Source organism: Symphodus melops (genome assembly GCF_947650265.1).
Source record: "Symphodus melops genome assembly, chromosome: 1".
NCBI lineage: Eukaryota > Metazoa > Chordata > Actinopteri > Labriformes > Labridae > Symphodus > Symphodus melops.
This window is the reverse complement of record NC_136691.1, coordinates 35,804,319-35,830,199: the sequence shown is the minus strand read 5'-3', so window position 1 is coordinate 35,830,199 and position 25,881 is coordinate 35,804,319. Positions and strand designations below refer to the sequence as shown.

The 25,881-nt window shown below is 42.7% G+C and overlaps 1 protein-coding gene across 11 annotated transcripts in view; it reads right to left on the bottom strand.

The window, feature by feature from the left end:
- The window catches only part of fbrsl1 (fibrosin-like 1), a 286,413-nt gene that overhangs the window by 63,969 nt on the left and 196,563 nt on the right, over positions 1-25,881 (bottom strand). For all 11 annotated transcript variants that reach the window (XM_079351337.1, XM_079351327.1, XM_079351336.1 and 8 more), the window contains one exon: positions 24,930-24,959. In XM_079351337.1, coding sequence (XP_079207463.1) covers positions 24,930-24,959 — 30 coding nt within the window. The remainder of the gene's footprint in view (positions 1-24,929; positions 24,960-25,881) is intronic.

The window sequence follows — 25,881 nt, the reverse complement described above, 5'->3', positions numbered from 1 at the left end:
AGCAATCAAGCCACAAGCTGGAAGGCAGGGCAACGATTGCAGCAGGAGAAGGGGAAAAAAAACTCAACACCAAACCACTCGATCCCTCTTTAATAGAAAGCAGAGCGATGGCAGCTGACTGGGGTTCCATCGTAAAGACAAACAAGCATTAACTGCACTGTTTTAAAGGCAACAACAGAGGGTTTTTATTTAACGTCTTAAAGCTTTAATTGGCGCCTGTGTTATTTCCCCTTCAAGGGACTGAGGGTAACAGTAAACCCAGTGTCAAAGAGGAGGGCCTCACGAGCTGTGGCGACCCAGCAACCGGCTGCCCTCATTGGGCCTCTACATCTGTGATCTTTACCAATTGAGCTCAAGAGGCTATACTCCCTTGGCCCCCAGCTGCCAACAAGGCTGGCCTCTCAGCCAGGACCTGGAAGCCTAATCGGCCTGGAAGGGCCCTGTCAACCATTCACCCTCAGGGTCACATATGGAAGTGACTAGAGCTGCTCCGAGTCACAAGGGGATTTTCTCGGCTGTTTCCTTAAGCTAATAATTGAGGAGAGCCACCTCTCCACGTGAGTTGTGTCTGCAGATATTACGGCCCCTATTTTGCACTTTCCACATGCTGTCTAGCTCTCCCAGCCAAACAGGAAGTAGATATCTTTGGTAACAGCGGTAAGTAAATTGCTCTATAAACAGCCCCAGGTTTGGCTCCCCTGGAGATTTCATTTTAGAGCTGAAAGGAAAAGCTAGATATAGAGTTCCAGAAAATGTTAGACCACCATCTCATGCAGCGGTTTCAAAGATGGCTGTCAAAGCAGAGACACTTTCCCCACCGCTCCGGCGTGATACATAACAGAAACATTTCAATCAGGGAATTTTATTTACACTACGTGTGTCTTTCTTTGCTTGTCTTCTTTCTGTAAATGTGCTGAGTGTGGAATCCAGTAGACGGACTGTGGAGCCAGTAAATCTGATACTCTCTTAGAGGAGAACAAGTGCTCCTTTATGTGAACAGTTTACAGCTCCATATGTATTTTCAATTTCGATTTATTTAGTGAGGGGCTCCGTAAGATGCCTGAGGGATCCATAAGGCTCAGTGCTCGATCTCCACCTCTCCTGTTAGATTTACATCCTACAACAACACAAACTTCTGTCTTCCCCAAGAGCCCAGCTGTGAGTCAGAGCAGCTTCTAACTGAACTCACATGCAAAACGCAAAAAAAGAAAAAAGCATGTACACTGTCAGTGCGAGACAACGTAGTATGTACAGGGGTTGGTGGTTGGAATCACTGCCAAATGCGTCAATAGTTTTGCGTGGGTGATGACACATGCACGCCAAATCAGAATCCTTTTGAGAGAACACAATTGGGGAGGTTCGGCCAACTGAGGCTAAAAGGGATTGATGGAGAAAAGCTCCGGCACTCACCCAGACTGAGGACACATTGAGGTCTATAGTGAATACTGAGCTCCTGGCCAGGCTTACATACAACATGATCTGGGCTTTACCCAGTCAAAGCCTTCCATCGCTCCTTGCATTGTCTTGTCTGACATGTTGAAGGATGTGAGGTGGTCGGGTGCAGACAAAGGCTTCTCCCGGCTGGCCCATTAGCTGCAGAGAGCGATGTCCAGAGCATTGGAGCATGTCCCCTGCTCTCGGTCGGGGGGCTGTTTTATTAATGAGCCAATCGAATGAGTGCAGGCTGGAGGCTGGTCACCGCTGACTGTACGAAGCACCTTGGGCGGCTGGCCTGGAGAGTGAGTGTGACTAGGAGTCAGAGGACTGATCCCTGCAGGGGCCCCGGCCAGTAATGTACTCCCTGGCGGGCCTCGGCGGAGGCATATTTGACAAATGGACTCCTTTAGCAGAGCTGTGCCGGGGGGATCTGGGCTCTGGTGTTGGCTCATGGCTGGTTTACCTGCCCACCGCCATGCTCGCTTCTTCATCTGTACTGCCTCCCCTGAGCTCAGACAGCTACTGACTGATAATGAGGCCATGTTCACATGAATGGATGGGCCAGGCAAAGACACACACAAGAGGAAACACTCCCACATACATACACACTAAGTGTGACTGTGCTGAGATAGGAAGGGCAGGCAGGACTATGTGGTTAGTTGTATGGAATTGTGTTACTGCTACTATGATGTTGATGATGGATTAGAGTGGAAAACTGGCAAAGAAAACCTTGCACTATCTTTGGAAAAACTGGGCAACAAAACTGAGATACAGATAATATGCTGTGATTAACATTGTTCATTGGTCAATAGTTGGACACATGCTGGATTAAGCAATATAACTCTGATTTGATTGTTTTTACAGACATAAGTTGATTTTAATTTCCACGTCTAAAAAAATGCATCGGCATGATATCTATGTTTTGGAATTTGCCACCCTCCCCCTTTCAAAAGATTCAACTTTGTTTGACATTTATCGAGCACGAAAGTCAAATCTTTGACGGACTCTCTTCATTTTTGGGGGGAACAATCTTGTTTTCTAGTGTGGTGGCAGATGCTGAGGTGGGAGATGAGCATTGCGACAGATCTGGATGTGTGTAAACAAGGAGCTGAGTGCATTTGTGTTTTCTTCGTGTGGTGCAGGATTGTGACAAATTCCAGAGCAAGTCTCTAGTGAGTCCCACTGCTTTGGTGTCAGCACCGAACGGCTGTCTGCAAGTGATGGAGCCGAGAAGCACTGAGCAGCGCGGCCTCCCTTGGGATGCGTACCGAACAAGATGTCGCCTGTCAAGCGGGGGAACATTTGAAAATAAATAACATCAATGATGATTTCAGTTTACTTGTCACAAGCGTGTGCGCTTTTTAGAAGTGATGCCATCACTCTGCTGGGGATGCAATCGCTCGTCTTCCCCCCCCCCCCATCTCTTCGGAGACAGGCCTCGCTGCTAGATGCACTCCATTTCCTATTCACATTCAACATCAATCTGTTGAAGGCTCCAGATATCAGTCTTAACAAGCTGCTGGCTGAGATGTGTTTAGTGATCATTCATTAAAGCCACTAATATAACAATGATGGATTTCTCAGTAGGTCTTCTCTGAATCTTTGAACATTTCTCCTTCAAATATTTAAGGTTACTTACATCACCTTATGTAACCTGCATGCATCTGATTAAAGAAAGAGGTTATATGTGCCTTATGAAACACATCCAGAACAATACTACAGTACTAATGACTTCATAGATTTGAATTATTTGATTCCCTTAAAACTGAAAAAAAAAAAATCTGAATTGTTAAAGGAGTACTTTTCCTTATTTTCTATCCATTTCTAGTGTTGCAATATGAATGGTCATAATTTACATGTTTTCAATGATTCTTGAGAGCAAAGAACTCAGACTTCAGACTGCTTTATTAGGAGGTTTCAACATTGTTCTCGCATTAACTTCTTTGCATACACGAGCTATTTTAAGGTTGTTGTTGTCTGACAGTAGACGCTTTTTACTTCTTCTGGCATTTTAGCAAGTATCCCACAAAAAGAGCAACATAATACGCTCACTATTTTGCAACTTACGCTCAAAAGACTCAATTACTGCTGATCTGTATCACAATTCATAATTCAGATTGGATTTGAACTCCAGCCAATGGATTTACAAAGTTGACCATTTTGATCAAGAAGGTGAAATCCTGTTTGGTTATTGGTTGGGTGTATGATTTGTGCTACAGACAGAAGCTCATACAGGCTTGACTATCAAAAAAAAAAAAAGTTCAAGTATTTAAATTAGCGGGACCTTAAGACACAGGGAGCAAAACGCATGAAAAGTGATCTGACTGAGGATGAACTAGAGAATTGGATAAAGGACAAGGAAAAGACACATAAACCTATGAATTTTCCCCAAAAAAACGTAAAAGCTGGAAAAGAGTCCATTAGTCCCCTTTATCGAAAGTAAAATGACAAATGACAATTCCAGTCCAACATAATCCCTAAAACAATTGAATGTACTTGTCTGGAGCTCTGTTAATTCAATGACTCACAGAAAGAAGTCAGGTGAGACTGTTCATCAGATAGCTGTGTATGTACAGTATGTGTATGCATGCTTATGCACTTATTTGGCCTCAGCACATTGGAACGAAGCCCAGCGGGGGGTGGTTGGCTTGAACCGAGTGCAACCTAAAAAAAAAAAAGACCAAAGAGCACTTGTAACACAAAGAGTTTCATCTCGGCTCCTTAAGGAGAACCATCTGTTGTAAGGCGTCCTTTCTTTTGCTCCTGCTCCGCAGCTCTGCAGTCGATCACAGGTCAAGAGCAGGAAAACAAATGTGCACTGAGCACATGTGTCTGTCTGTCTGCCATTCCTCCAGCCAGAGATTACATATCAGAATGTTCTTCTGGCAGCGCCGCAAAAGAGAGAGGAGGAGAAAAAAGTCCCCAAGGTATGGAGAAAAGATCTGACTTCCTTAGAAAGGCATCATAAATTGTTTGCAGTGTGTTCATCTCTTAAACACTCAGGCTCATCTCAAGTGGATGGAGACTGTGAGGAGGGGAAGTGTTGGAGTGAGTGAACGCAGAGTCTGGACAGTGTTAAGGAAAATATGGGGAACTGAAGGCATGTTGGTTACGTCCTTTTTTCTTGTTTGGAAGTATGATCCGCACTATTGGGGTCATCTATCCCAACTTCCCATGACCACTTTGTTAACACACACAACAGACAGGAGGAGCAGAGGGAGGTAAGGCTTATCTCTGTGTGTGTATGTAGTGATAGAGAGTGCAGGCATTTCTAGCAGTCAGCATGTAAGTGTGTACCGTGGTCTTTCATCACTCCTTGACCCCCTCCTCATCGTCTATTCCCTCGCTGGGCTGCACAAAGTGAATCAACCTCTTGCTGTGCGCCTCAGAGCCACAGGCCTCTAATGCCTCCATGTGTTTCCCTTTCACTCAGCTCATACAGTATCTGTCTTTGATTTGAGGCCAGTCTGAGGGCCAATCGATCACAGTTTAAAGGCCCCTAATCAGGAACAGGAAGGACGGATGAATAAAATCATACATCATGCTTCTTTGGCTGCAGGCATCCTGCGATTCTCTCTCTCTTTCTCTTTGCTGCCTTTCCTTCTCTTTCCTCTGTCACTCTCATGACTCTGTTTGATGTCTAAAAACAACCAGAAGCTTTTAAGAGGGAACTATTTGGATTCAGGGAGAGGAACTTATGGGCCAAAATGAACCACCGGAAAATTCACAAGGCACAAGATAACAAGCAAGAAAGAAAAGATGAAAGAATATTGTGTTCATGCAAATGTTGCTTTCCAATTCAAGAGCATTCAAGAAACATGCCGCCTTGTTTTTGACCTCTTCTGGTGCCATAATAGGAGAAATAAAAGCAGGGCCAGTACTCTCTCCAAGATAGTAAATGTAGTAAATAGTAGTGGCAATTGTTTTGCTTAGTTTTTTTTCCATCATATCATTGGTTTCTGAAATACTACGTCACAAACGAGCAACCGTAACAGTGTATTTCTCAATGAAACAGTAATACAAGAGAAAGCTACCAATTGTAATAAGTTCTGTGTTGGAGACCAAGGTACTTCCTCTTGGAGAAAAGGAGCTCAATTTATGACAAAAAGAGGAGCTGAAGATGTGACCCAAGTAAAAAAGGGATAAACACAGCGACTGACATGAGTTAGACGAGTGAAAGTGAAAGGAATAATAGTGAGTATGTGGAGCAGAAACCCAGAAGCTTCTTCTGTCATTTGTGACCCTGCAGGTCCTTTTATCTATGACTTCTCAGATGGAGTCGTGTTGAGAGCGGAGAGCAGGAGGGAGGGTTAATGAGCGGCATTGACTACCGTACGCCTCGACGGTGCGCAGGCCTCCTGGCCTTTATAAAAGAATCATATTCTTTCTCCCTGCTTAAAAGGCAATGGTTTTACCTGGAGGGTGACCCCTCTGAACCTGCTACTTCGCTCTCTTCAACAACCACCTCTCCCCCTCTCTTATCACCTTCACTCGAACACACTGCTGATTTCTTTCCCTCTTGGTTCAGATCTCACGAGCGTGATGGGCAGGATTTGGTGTAATTTGAGCTTCCTTAAAAAATAGCTGAAAAGAACCTGCATGACAGTCAGTTTAGCCGTTTGATATTTCTTCCTCGGCTTTTCTCTCCTCTTACTCCTCCTCGTTTGATTGTTATCCACTAGTTGTGGAATGAATTGACTCCGTTGTGCTGAAATGTCATCGCTAATTTGGAATGCTATTTTATTAAATTACTAAACTGAGCAGAGAAGTGACGCCATGTAACCCTGAATTCCCCTTCATCACGCTCCATCTCTCCCTACTTCGATGTATGATGCAACAAAATAGCCACAGCAGGCATTATTAATGAACTAGAATGGGCAAGAAGGGAGGAGCTCATTTCTTATTTATGAGACGCTAACCAACTGGCAACCCCCCTGACAGTCCTATTAATGATCTTTAGTGGCCCTCAGGCCATTCCATCTCCGGCTCCATTTCCCTGTACCTGCTCACATCTCTGCCAACCCGCCTCCCTCTCTCTGCGAACCCCCGCTCTGCCCTTGTCTCTTAACACGACAGGATTGAAGCAGAGAGGGGAGTGGAGGGGTGGGGATAGGAGGTGGTGCAGGCCTATAATTTGTGCTGGGGATTTAGACATTACAGGGGAAAAAAGGGCTCTCTTGGGACCAGGCAGTTGATCAGCCGTGGCCTCAGTGGAGCAAGCCAGACAAATAACAAATGACAGCTCTGTGATTAAATCAAACCTTCTCCTTTAAGTGTTGAAGTATCTGCCTGTCACTAACAATCTAGGGCTTGTTAAAGCTCCCGTCTTCTCCTCCCCCCACTGAAGAGCCCTGCCTCCCTCCTGCTACAGAGTCCCATCAAGCTCCCATCCCCTCCTCAAAACCACAACCCCATCTTCCTCTACCCCCAAAACACATCAATCAAACAGCTCCCTCTGGACATCCTCCCACCTACTCCCTCCTCACTCCTGGCTAGCCAACTACTCTCAGGAGAACGCACAAAGTGACACACAGTCACACACATGTACTCCAGCATGTGGAAAAAAATCACCACATGGCAATAAAATAATTTTTACACTAAGACATTCATGCAAAATGGATATCATCGTCAATGCAGCGAAAATTATCACTATAAATTTGAACCAACAGTCAGGCTTTACTGCACCATTGAGGGCCATACAATGCGATCCAGCACAGTTCAAATGCAGCATCTTATACAGGCTCATATGTGGCTTTTTTTTTATTGATAAACCAACTTGAATATTCATCAGTCTAAGTGCTCATTAAGGACATTTAGTAGGAAAGCCCTGATTTAAATTCCTTTCCTACCATTGTTATTGGGGGTACATCAGCCATTTTTAATGATGCTACAGATGATGCTCTACACCTTCAGTTTCCTTGCTTTGAACTAAGCTGCACCAATCACTGTCCTCATTTTAGTCTTTCATTTTAGTGTACAATGCCTCTGATATGAAAAGTAAGAGCATGTGTCCGTTTATTTTTCAGTTCTTAAACAGTATGTCAACCCTTAACCCTTTACAGGGCACTCATTGAAATACTTAGAAATTCAAAAAAATAACCTCATAGTGTTATTCAGGGACAAAACAGAACTTTATTTCTGTTGAAACATTTTTCCAAAAATTGTAATGTAATAAACATTGACAAAGTTACCAGATTTGGTTCATATGCCACAACAGCAGGATCAGTGATGTAGGGTGATCTCTTCTGATTGGCTGAGTGAGGATCACATGCTTCTCGACCTTACTGAGGTGCAGAAGGGTGGCCATATGTAATGTTTGTGGAAATTACCAAAAATAGTCACTTGCCCTATAAAGGGTTAAAGGTGCCATATTATGTTTTTGTTGTTGTTTTTGTTTTATGGTGTTTAGTGCATGATTAGACACATCTATGTGCACAAATTCTCCTACATCCTCATGAGAGACGCTGCACGGAGTACATGAGTACATGAAAACAGACACTTTTTATGAATAATTAGTGACTGTGAACATACTTTAGCAGACACATATATTAGATAAATGAACCCCAAAAAGCCCCCAAATGTGGGACCTTTAAAATGTTTCAAAAATGACGACTAGTAATGTTGGAAGTGGCACTACTGCTTTACGACACAATAATGAGAATGTTTGCCTTTATGCCGATGCTACATGTAGTCCAACTAAATGACAACATCAACAAGAGAGTGGAGAACAACATACTGATGATCAGAAAACATAATGCAGCTGCTTAATTACATGCACAGAGATCGTCGTGGTCGCGTGCAGACACTATATGCACCGTGCAGCGATTACAGGGAATAAGTGTCACTCGTCTCCTATTGGCTGAAGGTGAATTCTCTGGCGTTCTCACATTAGCCCCTCCGGACGTTCTGCGGAAAAAATATTCGGGGTCTAGCAGGAGAAACTTTGGGTAAAATCTTTGTGAAAAATGTGGCTGTTGTATCATAGACAAATATTACACTTTAAACCTTATAAATACAAACAAATAGATACTATATCATACTAATTAAGACACTAATAACAACAATTTAAACAGTTTTAGACGCATTTTTCTTGATGTTGGGGCTGTGTCCTTTATGTTGTTTTACTGAACAGTCTGTTGGCTTGAGTCAAAACAACCACTGATGACATTAAAACGCTGCATGATTCTCTGCTCTCCTACCTTACTCTGTAGCCTTTTCACACAACATTAACGTCATTATGCCTTGCAGCCACAAGAGCTGACAACAACATGGACCAACACACCGGGAGTCAAACTGGGGCCAAAGTGGGGGAGGGGTTAGAGCACTACAACATTTATGATTTTCATCAGACCCTGCTTTGCCATCACTCCTGGCTTGTCTCTATCGGCATATTTTATTGTCTGCTCGGGTAAATGGAGACACTATTAACCCCTGTGGTGGGCTCATATATCTCTAACAGTGGAGCCAACAGTCCCTGGAATAGCAAACATTTACAACAAGTGCCATAACCTGCTAGAAACGAATGAGGAACAGGAAGAGGCATAGCTAGGGAAGTTAGCTGACCTTATAAAATGTCTGGCTGCTCTGCTGCCTGTTGGGCAGGACGTTGACGTTTGAATAGTGACATGATTTAAGGCTAAATTAGTATTCATCACACCAGTCACAAGCCATTAATCTAATATCCCCAACATGAAATGATATGCAAATTGTTGCCCATTGTCATGCTGCACCATGTGCCAGTGCTTCAAAATGGCCGCTGCTGCATCTGCATCACAAGTACTGCTCAGTGACTAAAAATGTTGGAGCCACATTTAAAATTGGGGCTAATTTGAAAACTTAAATACAATAAATATATCAGATTTGGCTTTTTGTTTAACATTAAGAGTTGATTTATATTGTAGCTGCTCCTCAGCAATAGTGTCACAAATGTCACAATTCATTTCTATATATAAATGGCATGTTAGTCTCATTGATGGTGTGTTTGAGTGCTAGAAAATGAATTGGACTTTTACTTCCAGAACTACATTGTTGAGCTGGTTGAGCCCTATATCTACCAGCTTGTAGCTACGTCTTAGTATGTGGTAGAATTAGCAAGCCAGCTGTCTTGTAGCACCACTGATATATTTTGTTCCATTGAGTTTTGTATGTTGCTGTATATATGAAACTTCTGTTTTTGTTCTCTTTTAAACGGTATCATGTTTAAAATAATGTTAAAGCAGGAACTGTGAATGCCACTAATACACCAAGAAGATCACAGATAACATCCTTCTCCTATTGTCAATATACAGCATTCACTAAACAGTGATTCTTGTGTGTGTTTATTGACATACACAGAGTATTAATATTCTTCACATGAGTGCATATGCTTAGGGCTTAGATCGTAAAACTCCCCACGGTCTCTTGGGGTTCTCAATAAAGTCAATATTGACTCTGGCAAGGAACAGTAAAGAACATAAAGAGCGATACTGTTTTGTTGACTACAGTAGACTAGGATGGAGCTCTACCAACATGGAAATTTAGCTTTACAAATAATGTACCTAGGCAAGGTTTTGTTCACACCTCTGTGTAGTAAAAGGACACCAGAGGACAATTGTTTCTGGCGCTGTGCCCAGCTCTGAGGCCGGGGTCTGAGCGCTGTCGGGGAATATGCCTGGTGACAGATGCTCGGGAGACAAGGGCCACAGCAGAGGTCCAGGGAGAGCAATTAGCACAAACGAAGCGACTATGTCGTTAGCTGGTCTTTATTAGCCTCAGTGATCAGTTCAGAGGCCATTAGTCTCCTGCGATCACAGACTTCCCTGCTTGGCTCTGACCATTACTGCTATTTGGGATTGTTCATGTAAATTGTTTCAAGGTGGCGAGAGCCCTGTGCCATGAAATTACAAAAAAAGTTACAGACTCCTAAGATTGATAATGCTCCATGCTATTCAGCTTGAGGAACAAAATGTCATCTGTTGAGACTCCAAAATTGAAAACAATTTATGCTAGTCTTTCATGTTTTCCCTTCAAAATGTAAAAACATGACATTCTGAATAAATACCTTAGCTTTCTTGCTTTTAATCAAATATTAACATGACTTCTAACTGATTTATTCTTGATTGACTGATCTTGATTGATTATTGTTATCATGTGTTTGGATGGATCATTCTAGAGTATTTTGCTTTACAAAGAATGAGGGCAACATATATTTCTGTTGAAGGAAAATATGTTGCATTTGCAGCTATTGAAATTAATCTGACTTTTTGGCAGCAAAACAAATAATAATAAAAAAGCCTTATTGATTACCCTCTCTTGAAATTATCTACTTATAGCACTGGCTTACTGCTCATGTTGTTGCTCAAATCTGTACAATTTCTCTCATGAGGGAGTTAATACAAAATAATTACAGGCAATGTTGTGGTTTCAGAGAGCGGTATAATGTAAATGAGCACTTCAGTAACCAGCAGTCACTGTCACCCATTCTTCTGGTTGTGCTTTGTATTATTTATTTTACAACTATTTGAAGTAACTCGTCTACTCAAACGTGCCTAATGTGGTGGGACTCTTAGTACAGAACGTCTCGCTCTGTACCTGGTGTGATATCACTGGCTGACGGGGGGCTCAGGGACATCTTCTTGTACACCTCTCATCTCTGTCCTGTGTTGCATTCTGGGAAAAAGCCGCCCCTGCGTGTTGTTCCTCTTCTTTTCCCGGGCCCTGAGAGACTTCCCCGCTAATGTTCCCCTCCTGTTTTACAACAGTACTTCCTGGAACAGCCCCCCTACTAGTCATCAGATGCTACATTAAGGGAGCACTCTGAAGTCTTCCTACACCACTAAGGGCCTCTGATAAATAACTTATGGGGGAGAGGATTCAAAACATCTCTCCTATTACTAGCCTCGATTCATTTTTTACAGTCCCCCGAGCCTCCCATCTGTCCTGCACTTCAAACGCATCAGAATTCACCGAGATACTTTCCCTATTCCATCCTATGGGATCCATGTGAAGGTAGAGAGGGAGGGGAGCGGTGTGATGGAGGGGGAGTGGTAGATAGGAATATGACAGAGCCAGGAGCTTTGAGCAGCAGAATGTGCCGAAAGCATCTCTCCTATCACCTTCCCTTTTCTGTGTATTCTCCCCGGAGGTGAAGAAAGAAAGGAGGATTTGAAGGCGCAGCAGAGGAAGGAGGAGGCAGGGAAGGATTTCTGGTTGAGGCGTTATTGTCCGACTCAGACCTGCCACTCTCTGTCAAATTACTACACGTCCAACAACTCAGCCTTTTTCTCATTCGCAATTACAAATGAGACCATTAGGCTGTCGCTGCTCATCCTCTCTCTCCTACTTCTGTGTGTGTGTGTGTGTGTGTGTAAAGCAGTAGGGATGGGCAGATGGGAGGGGCTCTACCCTGGGTAGGAGATGGCAGTTTTAAGTCACACAACGAGACAAACAAGCAAACCAACAGTTGTAAGTTGATGTGATGTCGACAGTAATTGTCTTTGATGTGTCGGGGTTGAATGGGGGCGCGGCGGGACAGCCTTGAAGTGGCGGTTATGGAATATAAATTGGGGCTGCCTGTGTTTCTGAAGGTGGGAAAGACACACAGGCAGCCATCATGAGAGCCTTTTAGTCAACCACCCTATCAGCTTAAATGGGTTTTAAATTAGCAGTAAGAGCACGGCGAACAACATTCCTCCGCTGAATGGAGCCCACTCTGTGGAGGGAAAAGCATACATGTGACACGTATGGAATTTGATTGAGTGAAGATTGCTTTCACTGAACCCTTTTATTGAAGCAGCTTAGGCCTATTCACATGTCAAATAAATTCAATTTCAGTTTCAGACCAAAGACGTGCATGAGACCAATTTACTATAACCAAGAGACACTTATTCAAAAGGTGACACTCTGATTCAACCAACATCATTGGGATCTATAAAATTGTATCATTTTGTCTTTTTCCCTGATGAATCATTGTGCCTTCTATCCATCATGTGCATTTATAAAGAATCAGGTTGGCACTTCTACAAGGGAATTTTTTGAACTCATAGGAGCTCTCTTGGTATGATACATTACTATAGAGCACTATTCTGTTAATTTGGAAAATTACTTGGTAGTTGATTCACACTAACTCCAGCTTCTCCCTTATGGTCATTAAATGAAGCAGTTACTAAATATCAATGCCCAGATGACTATTTCTGCCCTTAAAGTATACGCCATGGATCTCAGTGAAAAGCACAACAACTGTGCTTTGAATCTATAAGCCTGGACTCATTTTACCACTAGGAGAGTAAAGCTAATGAAATCTTGCAGGAATTAAGTTGTTTAAGGGCTAAACTGCGGTTCTTGGCAGATGATAATGATCATGCTATGCGGGAAGGCCCCCCTCCAACCTCCTCTGTCTGTGTCGAACGACTAGCATCCCTTTCATCATCGAGTCGGTCTAAAAAAAAAAAAAAAAAAAAAAAAAAGTAGGACACAAGCAAGTCTTTCAAAGGACAAATACTGTGTGGGGGATTTTGGGGAGCCTGGGTGAACTTAACAAGCAGGGATCTTACAGATTTAAAGGTACTGCTTAAAATTTATGGAGGCATGTTTGGACGGGGGCCACGTTGAACAGCTTGGCCAGCTGAGCAACATCACAGCGGGACGCCTAATAAGCTCTGCGCAATTTTTCACCCCATATTTTATCAATAAAAAAGCAGTTTAAACAGTCTCCCCCCGAACCGCAGCCGCTGCACTGCCTGCCATCTGGAGCCCTCTTTCATTTTATAATCCAACTGTCATTAAAATGCTTCTTGGCAGTTTACAGCTCGTTCCCCCTGTGCAGATGTGGAAGCGATCTTCAGACAGGCCCCTCTGATCAAAGTGTTCGCTGCTGTCAGACAGAACACTTACCACCCTCAGGCTACCTTCCAGTCCTATCCGGACTTAATGCCTCCCATTATTTATTTATTTCCACACTTCTGTATTTATCAGGTGCACCACTCCCAGCAGGGTTCTTGTGAGCTCCACAAGCTGGCAGCGGTTGCCTTAAGGTTACAGACGCAGGTCTGGGACTGGGGAGGATGCAGGTTAGAAACGCTGTTAGGAAAAGCATGTTACCGCTTCTGAACCAGCTGATGGAGTCCACATTAGCTGACAGCTGATGGTGAAAAAGGAAAGTTAAGCCTACCATCCCACCCTTCACAAGCATACAGTACAGCTTACTGTTTTAATGGCTTGAAGCAACTGGGCTGAAAATGCTGATAACGCCCAAAACAACAACTGTTTCAAGACATTTTTTTTAATAGCTGGTCCATTTCTTGAAGAATAAATACTGTAATACTTGTATTCATGGTTCAAACAACTCACCTAAAGTGAGTCATGAAAACACACTTCTGAGTATGAGGGTGTTTAGTCTAAAGATGTGCTTATGCTGTCATTTTGTCAACATAAATCATTGATTTGTATCTGCAGGATTTCGGCCCTGCGTTCGCTTCAATTGATTTCATATTGATCAGTCCCATTGCAGATCTACTACAGGGTTTCGTGCCGTGAACACAACGATTTCTTAACATGCACAATTGTGCACACATCGTTTGAAAGCTGTGCTCATAGTTACAACGAATATATATAAACTACAAACTATTTCAAGAGCCAACCAACACAGCAGCCACAATCTACGCATCTGTCAGACCAAAGACAAACAAATTACTATACATGACTATACATTGACCATTTTAAGTTTTACTGTACTTTTCTGGCCATGATTCTTTAACAGAGCTAGCTTTCAACAGAGCAGTAATTTAGGCAGAAATGGGAAAACGGGGGGTGCAAAAAAAAATACAGAGGGTGCAAATTGTTTTCGGTGTCACTCACGGTGGCGCGGCACGGCGGAGCGGAGGTTATGTGCTCCCTAACACACTGGTTTTGAAGAAAACTGAATAAGTCTCTAAATGGTGCATTCTGTTAAATAAGATACATTGTTACACATTTTAGTTTTCACATTTTAGTTTTCCCAAGCTTGATAATGTTGATTTACTGTACAGCCCCTGCCCTGACACACCCCTTCATCATTTGACTGCAACTCACTTGGTTCATGTTGTCTAACCCCTTTGTTGGCCCACTACTTCTATCTGCACTTTCTTTAAAAAAATAAACTTAATTAATTAATTAATAAACTTAGAATATTACATGTATCATCCAGTAATAATAGATCGCTAGACCTTGATAAGTCAATCATCTGTCAGCATGTGAATGTGGAGCCGACCCGAAAAGGTGGAGCTAAACCCTGCAGTCCGTTGATTGGTTGAAAGAATCGTCACTTCCCGTGTTACGTCGGTAAACAAAACTCTGCCGTGTTTAAACCATTGACTGTAACACAGCTGATTGTTTACGTCTGTATTTCTCCTCGCAGCACACAGCCTTCTCTGAAATAAAGTTGGATTGATTTCTTGTAATAAACAGTCACATGACAGTGACAGAGGAGATGAACTGCTGGATGTCTTCCAGCATTGGTTTTGTTTATGTAGCGTTTTTCTCCTTTGTTGAATTTATTAGTTAGCGGTTGGCGGTTAGCTGCTATCATATGACGCTATTTACATAGCGACTATCGTCATCCGGCTGACACGCCGTCTACCAAATAGGGCACGGGTGGCTGTGGAAACGTAAACGGGATCGGGTTTAAGCCTTTCAGTACCGGTATTCGGCAAACATATTCTTTGCCAGAATTAGAATGTAGCCTAATCAGATATTTAGCGCACCGTATAGAAACCCGTGTAGTAAGCACGTCTATTAAATGTAGATATTTGCACGGCCTAGGTCAAGCTGTGCAATCATTTCAAGGCCGTGTTTTTTTTAAATAGGCCGTGAAAAAAGCGGTTTCGCGGCAGGCTACCTAAATCTATGCAACAGAGAGACCTTAAATGTGCTTGTCATCCATACAGTGAAAGAAGAGCATAAATCTTTCTAATCATTTGACTGGATTTTAATTTTAAGGGCCGATTTTACAGGATTTACAACAGGACACCAGCAGACACACACAAACACAAAATAAACCTTATAACTAAGTTAGCAAAAAAAAAAAACCTTTGCAAAACTGCTGAGACCAAAAATTACTTCCTGATATATTGTCATGACAAATTATTGCTGTAACTTACTAAAGGAGATCGATGTGAGCTTTGTAATCTAATAACATGAGTGGTCCTGGCAGCAGAGACAAAGGTAATGGCACTGGGTCAACCCGTTGGCAGAGTCTCTGTATCATATCATGCTGCCACATTCACTGTGTGCACACGCATGACTTGCAGGCTGCCCAGAGACCTCCTCACTGATGTGGCGCAGCACGCATGGCGTTAATGCTCCGACCGGGTGTTGATTGAGCTCCCCTAAAGCCAGTGACGCATGTTGCCTTTGTTTGGCAGCCATCCCGGTGTAAAAACTGAGGCCATATTCCGGCTGTCAGTGCCATGTGTTCGCTCTCCTCAGAGCACAGCGGCTGATGCCACTCAACCACCACCGCCTCAACTCCCACCCCTTGGCATCTCTATGGGCACCGCAGGCCTCGCAGGTCTGCACTAATGAAGTCAAATTAATTTAATGGATGCCTGTGCTGCCTGCGTCTGTGCTGCATGGCAGGGGGGACAGTTCCAATGCTGCTCTGTCTGTGGCTCTAAAGCTCATACATATCCAGGAGCTGCTCTACCTCTCTGCTAAAACGGACCAAGCGTCTCAGGCCTGGTTGTGCCAGTGTCTCCTGCAGGACTCAGAATTGATCTTAAATGCAAATAAAAACTTAAGAGGCAGGGAGGGTTCTTCAGCAAACTTCACAGAGAGACCAGGTGTGTCCACTAATTACAGCCCACTGAAAAGTCGAAGGGGAAATGACTGGTAAATGAACATGAGTGACAGCAGTCGTTAATACCTGCTTCCCGCTGACCCCTAAGCCTAAAAAACCCTGCTTTAACTTTTATGCAGCACTCTTTGATAGGATAATTTTTTTTTCCCCTGTAATCTTTCAAGCCCTGTACCTTCTCCTCTGGCTGGCCCAGATCAAAGCAGCCTGGTTCTGTGCATAAGGGACTGCAGTGGCTGGGGTTTCTGGCTTAATTGAAGGCAGCTGGCCCCTCTGTGTGTGTGTGTGTGTGTGTGTGTGTGCGCGCGTGCGTGTGTGCATGCGTCGAGGACTGATCTAACTGTGCTCTCCGGGGTTCTCGACTTTCCACATCACATACACATTCGCCCACGGAAAGTTCTCTCCAGAACCCGAGTGACGCGAGGGGCTGCGGGGCTTGAGGTCTGGCAGTCGCCGGCCGAACCACAGGCATCTAAGTGTTTAGATTGACTTTGAGATGCTCAAGTGGTTAGCGAAAGAAAGACGGACTATGTTACTCTCAGTGGGTGGGAGAGAAGCTCAGACGTCCTTTACTGTCCATCATCACCATTATGAGCTGCTGCAGATGATCCAGCCCATAAATATGCACATGTGGTGAAACCTGTCTTCAGTGGAGAAAACACAGGGGTAAATACAAAACAACAACTGTCTATGACTTAGTGATGAATGTGTTTCAATTTTCCCTATAAAATAGAATGTAAAAAATGACTGGCGTACTTCTTTGCTGACTGGCGTCTTTGTGTGAGAAGGGAATGAAGTCTCTATAAACATTCTTTTCACAGCCACGGTGGACATAAGCTCCATTTACTGATTTATTCCTGGCCCACGAGGAGGCAACGCTTCTTTAGGGAAACATTATCCACGATGGCACTGATTCCTAATAACAACAGGGAATTCTATATTTATCCCTTATTGCATATGCCATTTGTTGTGGAGGAAAAGCAAGTCGTCTTGCATTAGGAAGTCTAACACAGACGAGCCAAGGCTGGGACAGACACGAGTGTTGGTGCGCCAGCTCTAAACGCACACAAAGTCTGTGTTGCATTTCCAGCCAGAAGAAATGTGTAAGTAATTACAGCCCAACCATGTTTATTGAATAAAAACCCACTTAGACATTATGTTTATGCACGATCAGAAACACTTAAATCTTACATCCACGTACACAAAAACATTTGGCTCCTTTTTTTTTTTCTCTTTCTACAGAACATCTGCACCCAATATGGAGTCAATTTGACTTTTATTACTCATGTGGAAAAATGTATATAGTGCCTGGATTGTTATTCAAACATAGGCCGGCTTGAAAAACAATGAAGTCTGTGCCATGCTGCATTAGAGCACAGTGAACACAAGGTTATTCAGTTTAGCTGCCTTAAACTTTAAACTTTATGTCTGTGACAGCAATGGAAATTACTGCCTGGATGTGTGGTAGGCTCTGATTGCTATTAAGCAGATTTTACATCTGTGTTTTGTAATATTCACATTGTGAAAAACAGATCAGATTATGCAACCGATAAATGCTGAGATGCAATTTAAAGGAATATATCTGCATGAAGTCATCACTCAGCAGCTGCACCATTAAATAATACATTCAAAGTGTCACCAAAGCATGTGCAATTCTTTCCAACATTTCTTACAATGCTCGACGGCCACATCGAGTCCCAGTTTGACATAATGTGTCACCACAGCTGATGCAATACATCACAACGCGTCTTGTTTGATATGACTTGCCATGCTTTCTCTACCACTGTATCATTGAGCAAGGGAGCCATCCAGCAGAAAATTGTGCAATCGAGCATTTCACCTGACCGTCGCTGAAAAACTGTCCTATTACAGAACCAGGGCTCTCAGGCGGGGAAAAAAAAAAAACACCAGTGTTTGAGGAAAACAACCTCTAAAAGTGGATCTGGTTGAGGTGGAGGAAAAACACATACCAAAGCCAGGTGTTCATCCAGCCAACAATAACTCCCTCGATAACAATGATCACAAGAACATGGCTGAGTGGTGACAGGATTTTCTCAAAGAGTTAGCGGAGGCAGGCGGAGGCGTTTGTGTTTGTGTGCGAGTGTGTGTGTTATGAATGGAACAGAACAAAGGGATGAATATTGTTCTATTAACACTCTGCCAACACAAACAGCTTCACTGAGAGGAGGCAGTAAGTGAAAGAAGATTACAGTCTTGATGCCACGTTATGTTTTCACCCCCCTCCCCCCCCCTCTGAGTGGCTGGCGTGGTTTGGCTTGTCACAACCCTTCTATTTTCATCCTGAGAGCCAACATCAGCGCTAACCTTTGAGAGGGAATCTCAACCAGGCTATTGGGTGCCACATCAATGACGCCACGGTCATGTTGTCTGTCCCTGCGTCGCTGTATGACATGCATTGCTAGTGACAAGCCGTCTTTGCTGATGTTAGTTGGCCTTGTCTGCTGGCCGGCCCTGCAGAAGCTTCAAGTTTTTCTCTGTCATCATGCCTCGTCTTCCCAACATGCACTAGGGCTTAGTCTCACCACTGTGGGTGCCCTTACACCCACTTCCCTCCAAGCTCCTATACAAAGACTGCCTCCATGTTAGAGACGAATCTAAATGTGCTCCCTGATCACCACAGACTTACACACTCAATGCATCATAGATGAAATATTTGACAAATAGGAAATGGAAAAAAAAAAAAAAAAAGTGGGCTCTCAGAGCACAGATGATTTGGAGCTGAGCAGGAATGCTTATTGCAAACAACCCGATAAAAATGAAAGAGATAAACGTTTCCAGGTTCTCTGGATCTGAAGAACATTATGAGACGTTTAATTTGGCCAACCTATAAAGCAAGAAGCCATCATTTTCTTTCACATGCTCATCTCATCTTAATTTGAACTCCTAAAGTTAGGTCTTAAATCAAAACATTACAGCAATCAGGGAGGAACAATAAATCTTGCAAGCAGTTTGATGTTTCCTTGTATTCTCTCTGTTTTGTTTCGATTTCAGGGTTAGACGTGAAAACCGCGGTGAATGGAGAATGGACTGAACGAGAGACAAGTGAGAATGAACAAGGGGGGAAGAGAGAGAAAGACAAAAGCAAGAGGAGAAAAATGACATCTCCATATTAAGGCCTGTGTTGCCGGTGTCAGTTCTAATTTCACAGTGCCTGTGGGGAGCTGAATGTTACCAGTCAGCTCTGGTCTCATCTCGTTCCTCCTCCATTTTGAATCAGGGCCGACGAATCCCAGGCTGGGGGGGAAAGGAATATTACTGGCAAATTGGTTTTAGATTAAAGGAGGTGGCGAGGCATTCTGCTTTCTCAGCTCTTTCCCAGGTGCACTTAATCTAATTTCATTAAAGAGATGAGGACGGATGATCACTCGTGTCGACACATTAAGCCGGTCCGTTTTTCCCATCTATAAAAAAACATTAAGGTTGTCTGTGGCCTGGTGGGTGGTCTGTTTGTTATTGAATAAGATGACTGGGGGGGCGAAGGAGGAGGAACGTACCTGCATTAATATATATGACCATCATCGTTTTCCCTGTCCAAGATGGCGGCACAGAGGAAGCTGTTAAAACTAACACCAATGTAACAGTTCACATGTGAATAAAAACAAGACATACCAAAGACGGATGAGATTTCATGGGTTAAAAAGAGTGGATGATTCTGGTGGTGTAAACGGATATGTTTGAAATCCCCACAGCATGCTTGTTTTTTGTTGCACTGTTGGCTTCACAGGGTAAACCCTCCCCCTCCCAATACATGAGCCGGGAGGATACCATTAGCTGACGAGCCATTACTGATAAGCCAGTAGAGATGCTCCGACGCCGTGATATGACATTCATTTTGCACACAGCAGGAAGATAAAGGGGTAGAGGAGGAATTAATGTGTCAATCAGAGCTTCTGTGCTGCCCTGGTTGATGAGTACACCGCAGCCATAAAAGAGCTCATAGACAGGATGTGGTAATGGTCCTTGGAGACTCCTACTGAGGCAGATACACTATCCACTGAGTGACTGCCTGGCAAATGGATCCGCATAGAATTAGCCGACCTGTGTGTCCTCCACTGTGGCTTTGGCGATGCGTCGATGGTGGTGGTGTACTCACCTGACACAAGGCCACTGTCCTAAGAGCAGAGGAAATAAGCAGCTCACGCCAATGTTTTGCACAGACAGACAGCCACTGTATTATTTGCACAGGAGAAAGAAAGGAAATTGGTGTAGCCATCGACAACGGCAGAGTGGGGCCTAGCGGAGATAGGATGACACTTCAGAAGAGTGCATGAACAAACTGAGATGGGATAAATCACACTCTATTTCTTTCTTTGCCTCTCCAATGACAGAAAACCACCATCTTGACTTGGAGTCTCTCAGACATGTCAAAGGTTGACAGACTTGGCTGTCTGATAGATTACAGGCGGATCAGGGAGGGGTGGGAACTCATTTTCAACATAACATCCCAGTGTTTTTTTATTACACCAACCATTGCTTATCATGAAATAATTAACAGACAAGTAAGCGTGTAAGTATTTAAAGCTTATAAATAAGTAATACAGTAAGTATAGAAGATGGTGAACTAATGAAAAAAAAAGTCTCCAAAAAACTATTTATTGGCAGACTTTTGTTACATGTCCTATCAAATATACATCTCATCAACAACCCACAAAGCTAATCATTCCAAACGTAAAGCAAACCAAACATTTAGCCACAGGTATGAGAGTTCATATCTATCAGCACGGAGGCATCAAAAGGATCAAAGCGTCTCGATCAAGAATAAAGAATAACTTTGCTCCCACTTCTACAGCATGGCCTTAGATCAGACACATTCTCCCTGCATTGCCAAGTGATTTTCCAAACATGCGGTTAGCTGTGTTTAATTAAAGCATTGCTATGTGCTAACACACCAAATGTTGCTCGACTAACTGTAAAGACAGAGAAAACATTTTCCTCCATGAGGATTTTTTTTTTTCCTGCGGATTTCGTGGGTAGCAGACATAAGAGAGGCAATCCAAGGTCAGCCCCGATCTTTCGACAGAAGGAACACCGTATACTTGTCATTGTCAAACATCATGTAATCTCCGACATCTGACGACAGGCGTCCCAAGAAGAAATGCCAGTGATGAGAACACAATAGTCAGACTCTGATTACGTGTTTCTTCAGGGCTCAGCCAATCAAACATAAAGATCCCCCTCACAGCAGCCCTGTGCTGAACTGGAGGTGACCCGGCAATCTCCACAGAATCCAAGTCTGTAGAAGTATGTTCTGGAATTATGCGACGGCATTATCTGAGGCATCGCTTTGATACGAGCCAGCTTCGCGAGGTGCAGCAATGTGAAGTGACTTTGGTGTGGCAGCATCTCGTCAGTTTTATTCAAATACAGTGGAGCTGATTGCACCCTGGGGGCACACCTGGAAGCAATATTCTAATTAAGTTAATCTGTGAAATCCTGACAATGTGGGTGTTCAGGTGGCTCGTAATCTGATGTGAAAGGAGTCTTTGTTTTCATTGGAAAGATACGGGAGGAGCTGGCACCTGTTTCAGCAAAACGTTGCAGAAAATTATCGCTGTCGAGTTATCCCGAGTACGAGCAATTACAAATGACAGTGTTTGTCTTTCTCCTCCAGGAACCCAATTTTTCTGCTTTTTGTGATGGCCTGTCAAATAATACCCCCCCCCCCCCCCCCCCCTTCTCCTTTTCTCAGCAATTTGCCATGGTTACTTCACAATTCTCATCAACTTGATTATGGTGAAATGTGTTTCTGACAAAAAGAAAAGGTCAGCAGTGTTACTGCCTTTATCCAGATGTTCTATTCTCATTGCACACTTGTAAAATCAACATCAACATAAACAGAGCATAGTTCGTTCCACAGTATGTAATTTTGATTTAGTAATTCCGTTCATCTGCACATCCTGTTGGCTCCTTTGGCCCCCCCAAGAATAATCTTTCATAATTATTGTTCATAATGGGCCTTATTCACAAGCACCATCCGGGCTTCAACTGTACGAACAGTTGACACACAAATCTGTGATTCATCAATATGTTCTTACTTGAATTTGTTCTTATTCTGTGAATGAAGAACTTCCTCAGATCTTGCGTATGCATAAATGATTTTAGATTTCTCAGAAAAATAAAAGCACACACCCTTTTAACTTAATGCATGACATATTTAAAACTACATTCAGTTGCAACTGTGAATTCATTGAAGAATGTATTAAATACCTTTATTAATTTTATGCCTCCTTATTTTTTTTAAAAAAAGGATCTGGGATAGAAAATCAGATGTAAACCGGATTGAGCAAGAATTTGATTTCCCATTTGAGGCATTATTTCATCAGTAATAGCATAAAAGATTTACATCGTATTAAGACAATCATATTTTCCTCACATGACTTTCTAAACTTTTAGTTTTCCAATGTGAATACAGAGCAACAAGGCAAGATGTCGTTCTTACACACTTGTGACCAATATGTCAAGTTAGAACAAATCCTGACGAGGCGAAGCGGCAGTCTTGCTCTTGACAGTGGACTGTGTGATAATTGGTATAAAATTCAGCAATCAGACCACCGAAAAAACTTGGCAGCCCTGTCTAATGGTGCACCATTTCTTGAACTGAAAAGAGCTAAAACTGCTCACATAAGTGGTGCCAAATGCCAAATATGGATCTTTCTACTGAAAAGACAGAGGCTGACACCTCACCAACAACATGGCAACGCCGCTGAGTTCCCACAAAACTGCCGAAGCATTGTTTGTTTTTTCTCTCTTCTCTTGTCTTATAGCCGTGTTGTTTGGAACCATGGTATCAAACTTTTATATATTAAATGTCAGAATTTGTGACACTGTACAGAACTGTTAGAAGTCTCAAGCAAGCGATAGAGCAGGAAGAAAAACAAAACCCTGAAAAGAAACACAGAGCGCTTCCTTCCCTCTCTACCCCCCACAGTGATGCCAGAGAGCCGTATGGAGACTGACAGGCCTGCTACGTCTCTCTGTCGTGTCAACTAGCTAGTGCCCTCGGTTCCTTCTCGCTTCAATGCAGAGATAAAAGCCTATTGACTTGCCAGGCTACAGTTAATGCAAATTGTGCCTGCTATCAATGTATTATTTATGGGGAGAGCTGCAGACATTTCCACAGAACTGGGAGCTAAGCTTACAGGAGATTAGGCATGCTATCTCATTCATTTACCAGGGAGTAATTGCTAAACTGTGGAGGAATTAGAATGCACAAGATTCCCCAAAGGCGTTTCATCTTGTAACCAGGTGGCTGCCATCAGACAACCACCTCAGAGTCGGGGATAAACAAATACACATTAGTGAAACTGATAGACTACATCTGTCAAAGTGTCAAATGACCCCCCCCTACACATTTTTAATTAATAGACCCTTGTTTAGAGGAACCTTATATATCCTGCTACTCTCCCAGAACAAAAGGAACCTTGACTGACGTAAGTGCATGGTGATTAGTCCAAAGGCCAGTGTACATTGACTAGTCTAACATAAGGGCCAATACAGTTCCACGGACCAGCTTTTAAAATCTTACAGTGAACACTGGCAAATAATCTGAAATAACAGTCTTTAAATCACTATATATCTTTATGGACCCAATCAGACTCAACAAAGACACAGCTCCTACCATGGAGTCTTCCATATTTTTGGTTGTGTCATGTAAGTGACATTGCTACAGCAACTGTTGGCTGGCGTCAATGTAAGGTTCATCTATCAGTCATTACCATGGCAGTGTGAACGCAGGCAGAACAAAAGACTCCATGGTGTGTAGTTCTCAGGAAACTCCTTTAGTCAATACTTCCTCTTCAATAAGTCTACAAACATGTTTGGTCCAAAAACACAAGAGGAGCAAGTGCCGAGATTCGGTCTTTGTTCTTCCTCCAGCAGGTCAATGTTTTTTCACTTCTTCCAATGGAAACCTCATGTCCACATTGCAGACATGTTTGCTATGTGGCAGTCATGCTCATGACTGAGTCGCTGTGTGCATGCCAAGAAACTTGTGACTTGTGTGTCAGTCTGTGAGTGGTGCACCTTAAAGATGTGTTGAAGATTGTTTCATGGGGGTATTATCCTTTACTTTAAACAAACAAAAGGGAAGTAAGTAGACGTTATTCCAGGTAGCCATCTTTGATCAATTTAAAAAGTAAAGACACTCAAACTCACTGTTTATAAACTTCAGCTCAATTTTTGCAGAAAGGACAAATGTGTTTCTTTGACTGGAACGCATTCAACTTTGTAAAACTCTTTTTTTTACATAAAGTCTGAATATGTAGAGTAATGAATTTGCTTTGTAGTGTATTCACAATAAAATAAAACATACTTCCTAAAGTGCATTGTTTCAGCAGAAGCTGTGATCTAAGCAAGAAGACGTGTTCAAGACATATTCATACATCTCGTTGCTCCAGAGACTAGATGCCATATTTTTTCACTTCATACAAAAACAAGACTAACACCAAAAACGGATTATTTTGCAGTTTCCTTGTCACTTTTCTGGAAGATGCGAATGATCCAACAGTGGTGGAACCGGCAGATTGTCTCTTACACCTCGTCTTTCTTGCTAACAACACACTGTGACTGTTCCCTCTCCTCGAGTTGAGAGCTCAAATTTGTTATTCACAACTCCCATCCACTCATGTGGTGTGGTGAATAAACACAGGAAATGCAGTCTTACCTTGCCGTCAATGTCACTCTCGCTGTCACACTGCAACAGAAAAAAAAGACAGACAGGAAATATAAGGAATTATTCATTTGCCCCCTCCACAGTAGCCCATAATCAGGCAGATGTTATTTTTGTGTAAAGCTTCTCATTCAGTGACAGCTTTCATAGATGGAAGTGGGGGGGGGGGGGATTTGTGGTAGTCTCAGAGAGTTTTTTATGTTTCAAAAGCAGCATAGAATGCCATTATGGTGTTTCTGTTTCAGATTCAATGCTGTCAATTTATAAAGACAGAAAATGAATTACACTACACACTGGGTTCTCCCATAAAGAGCCTGTTCAATGACTTAGCATTCAGCTTGCAGCTTGTCATTTAGCCTTTTAAGAGTGCTTTAAAATTGGACGATAGTATCTCAAGGACAGAGGGATTCAGGCTGAATACTCAAACACAGTGCCTATTAAGTGTGGTATTTCAAATCCACCTTGTGGCAAACCGGCCTTTAATTTGTATGTCTGACTCCTGCAGAGAGAAAAGAACTAAATGACAAAAAAGGTTGTATTTTCAGAAATGCCTTGTCTGGCACGGCCAAAGGTGAAATCACAAGTCTGTTCACTCAAGACGGAAAAGTGTTTTTTCCTCAATACTTCAAATGTTTAAAGTTATTTTAAAAATGTAAGTAAATACATCTTCGACTGAAATGTCATGAGAAGAATGAAGCCAGACCTCATATGTCTGACAAGGTCACGGCTTTTTGTTCCTGACACGTTCAAAGGCAACAAGCTTGTTTTTAAGCAATAAGTTGAAATACAAATTAAAATAACATTTGGATATTTGATTCATCTTGAGTCGTAAATAATATGTGATGGTAAAGTGAAGTCAATACCAATACGTTCAGTACATAATGGCACATTTTATCCTGTGAGTTAAAATTTGATGTTTAATTGTCATGACTGACAAATTCCTTAA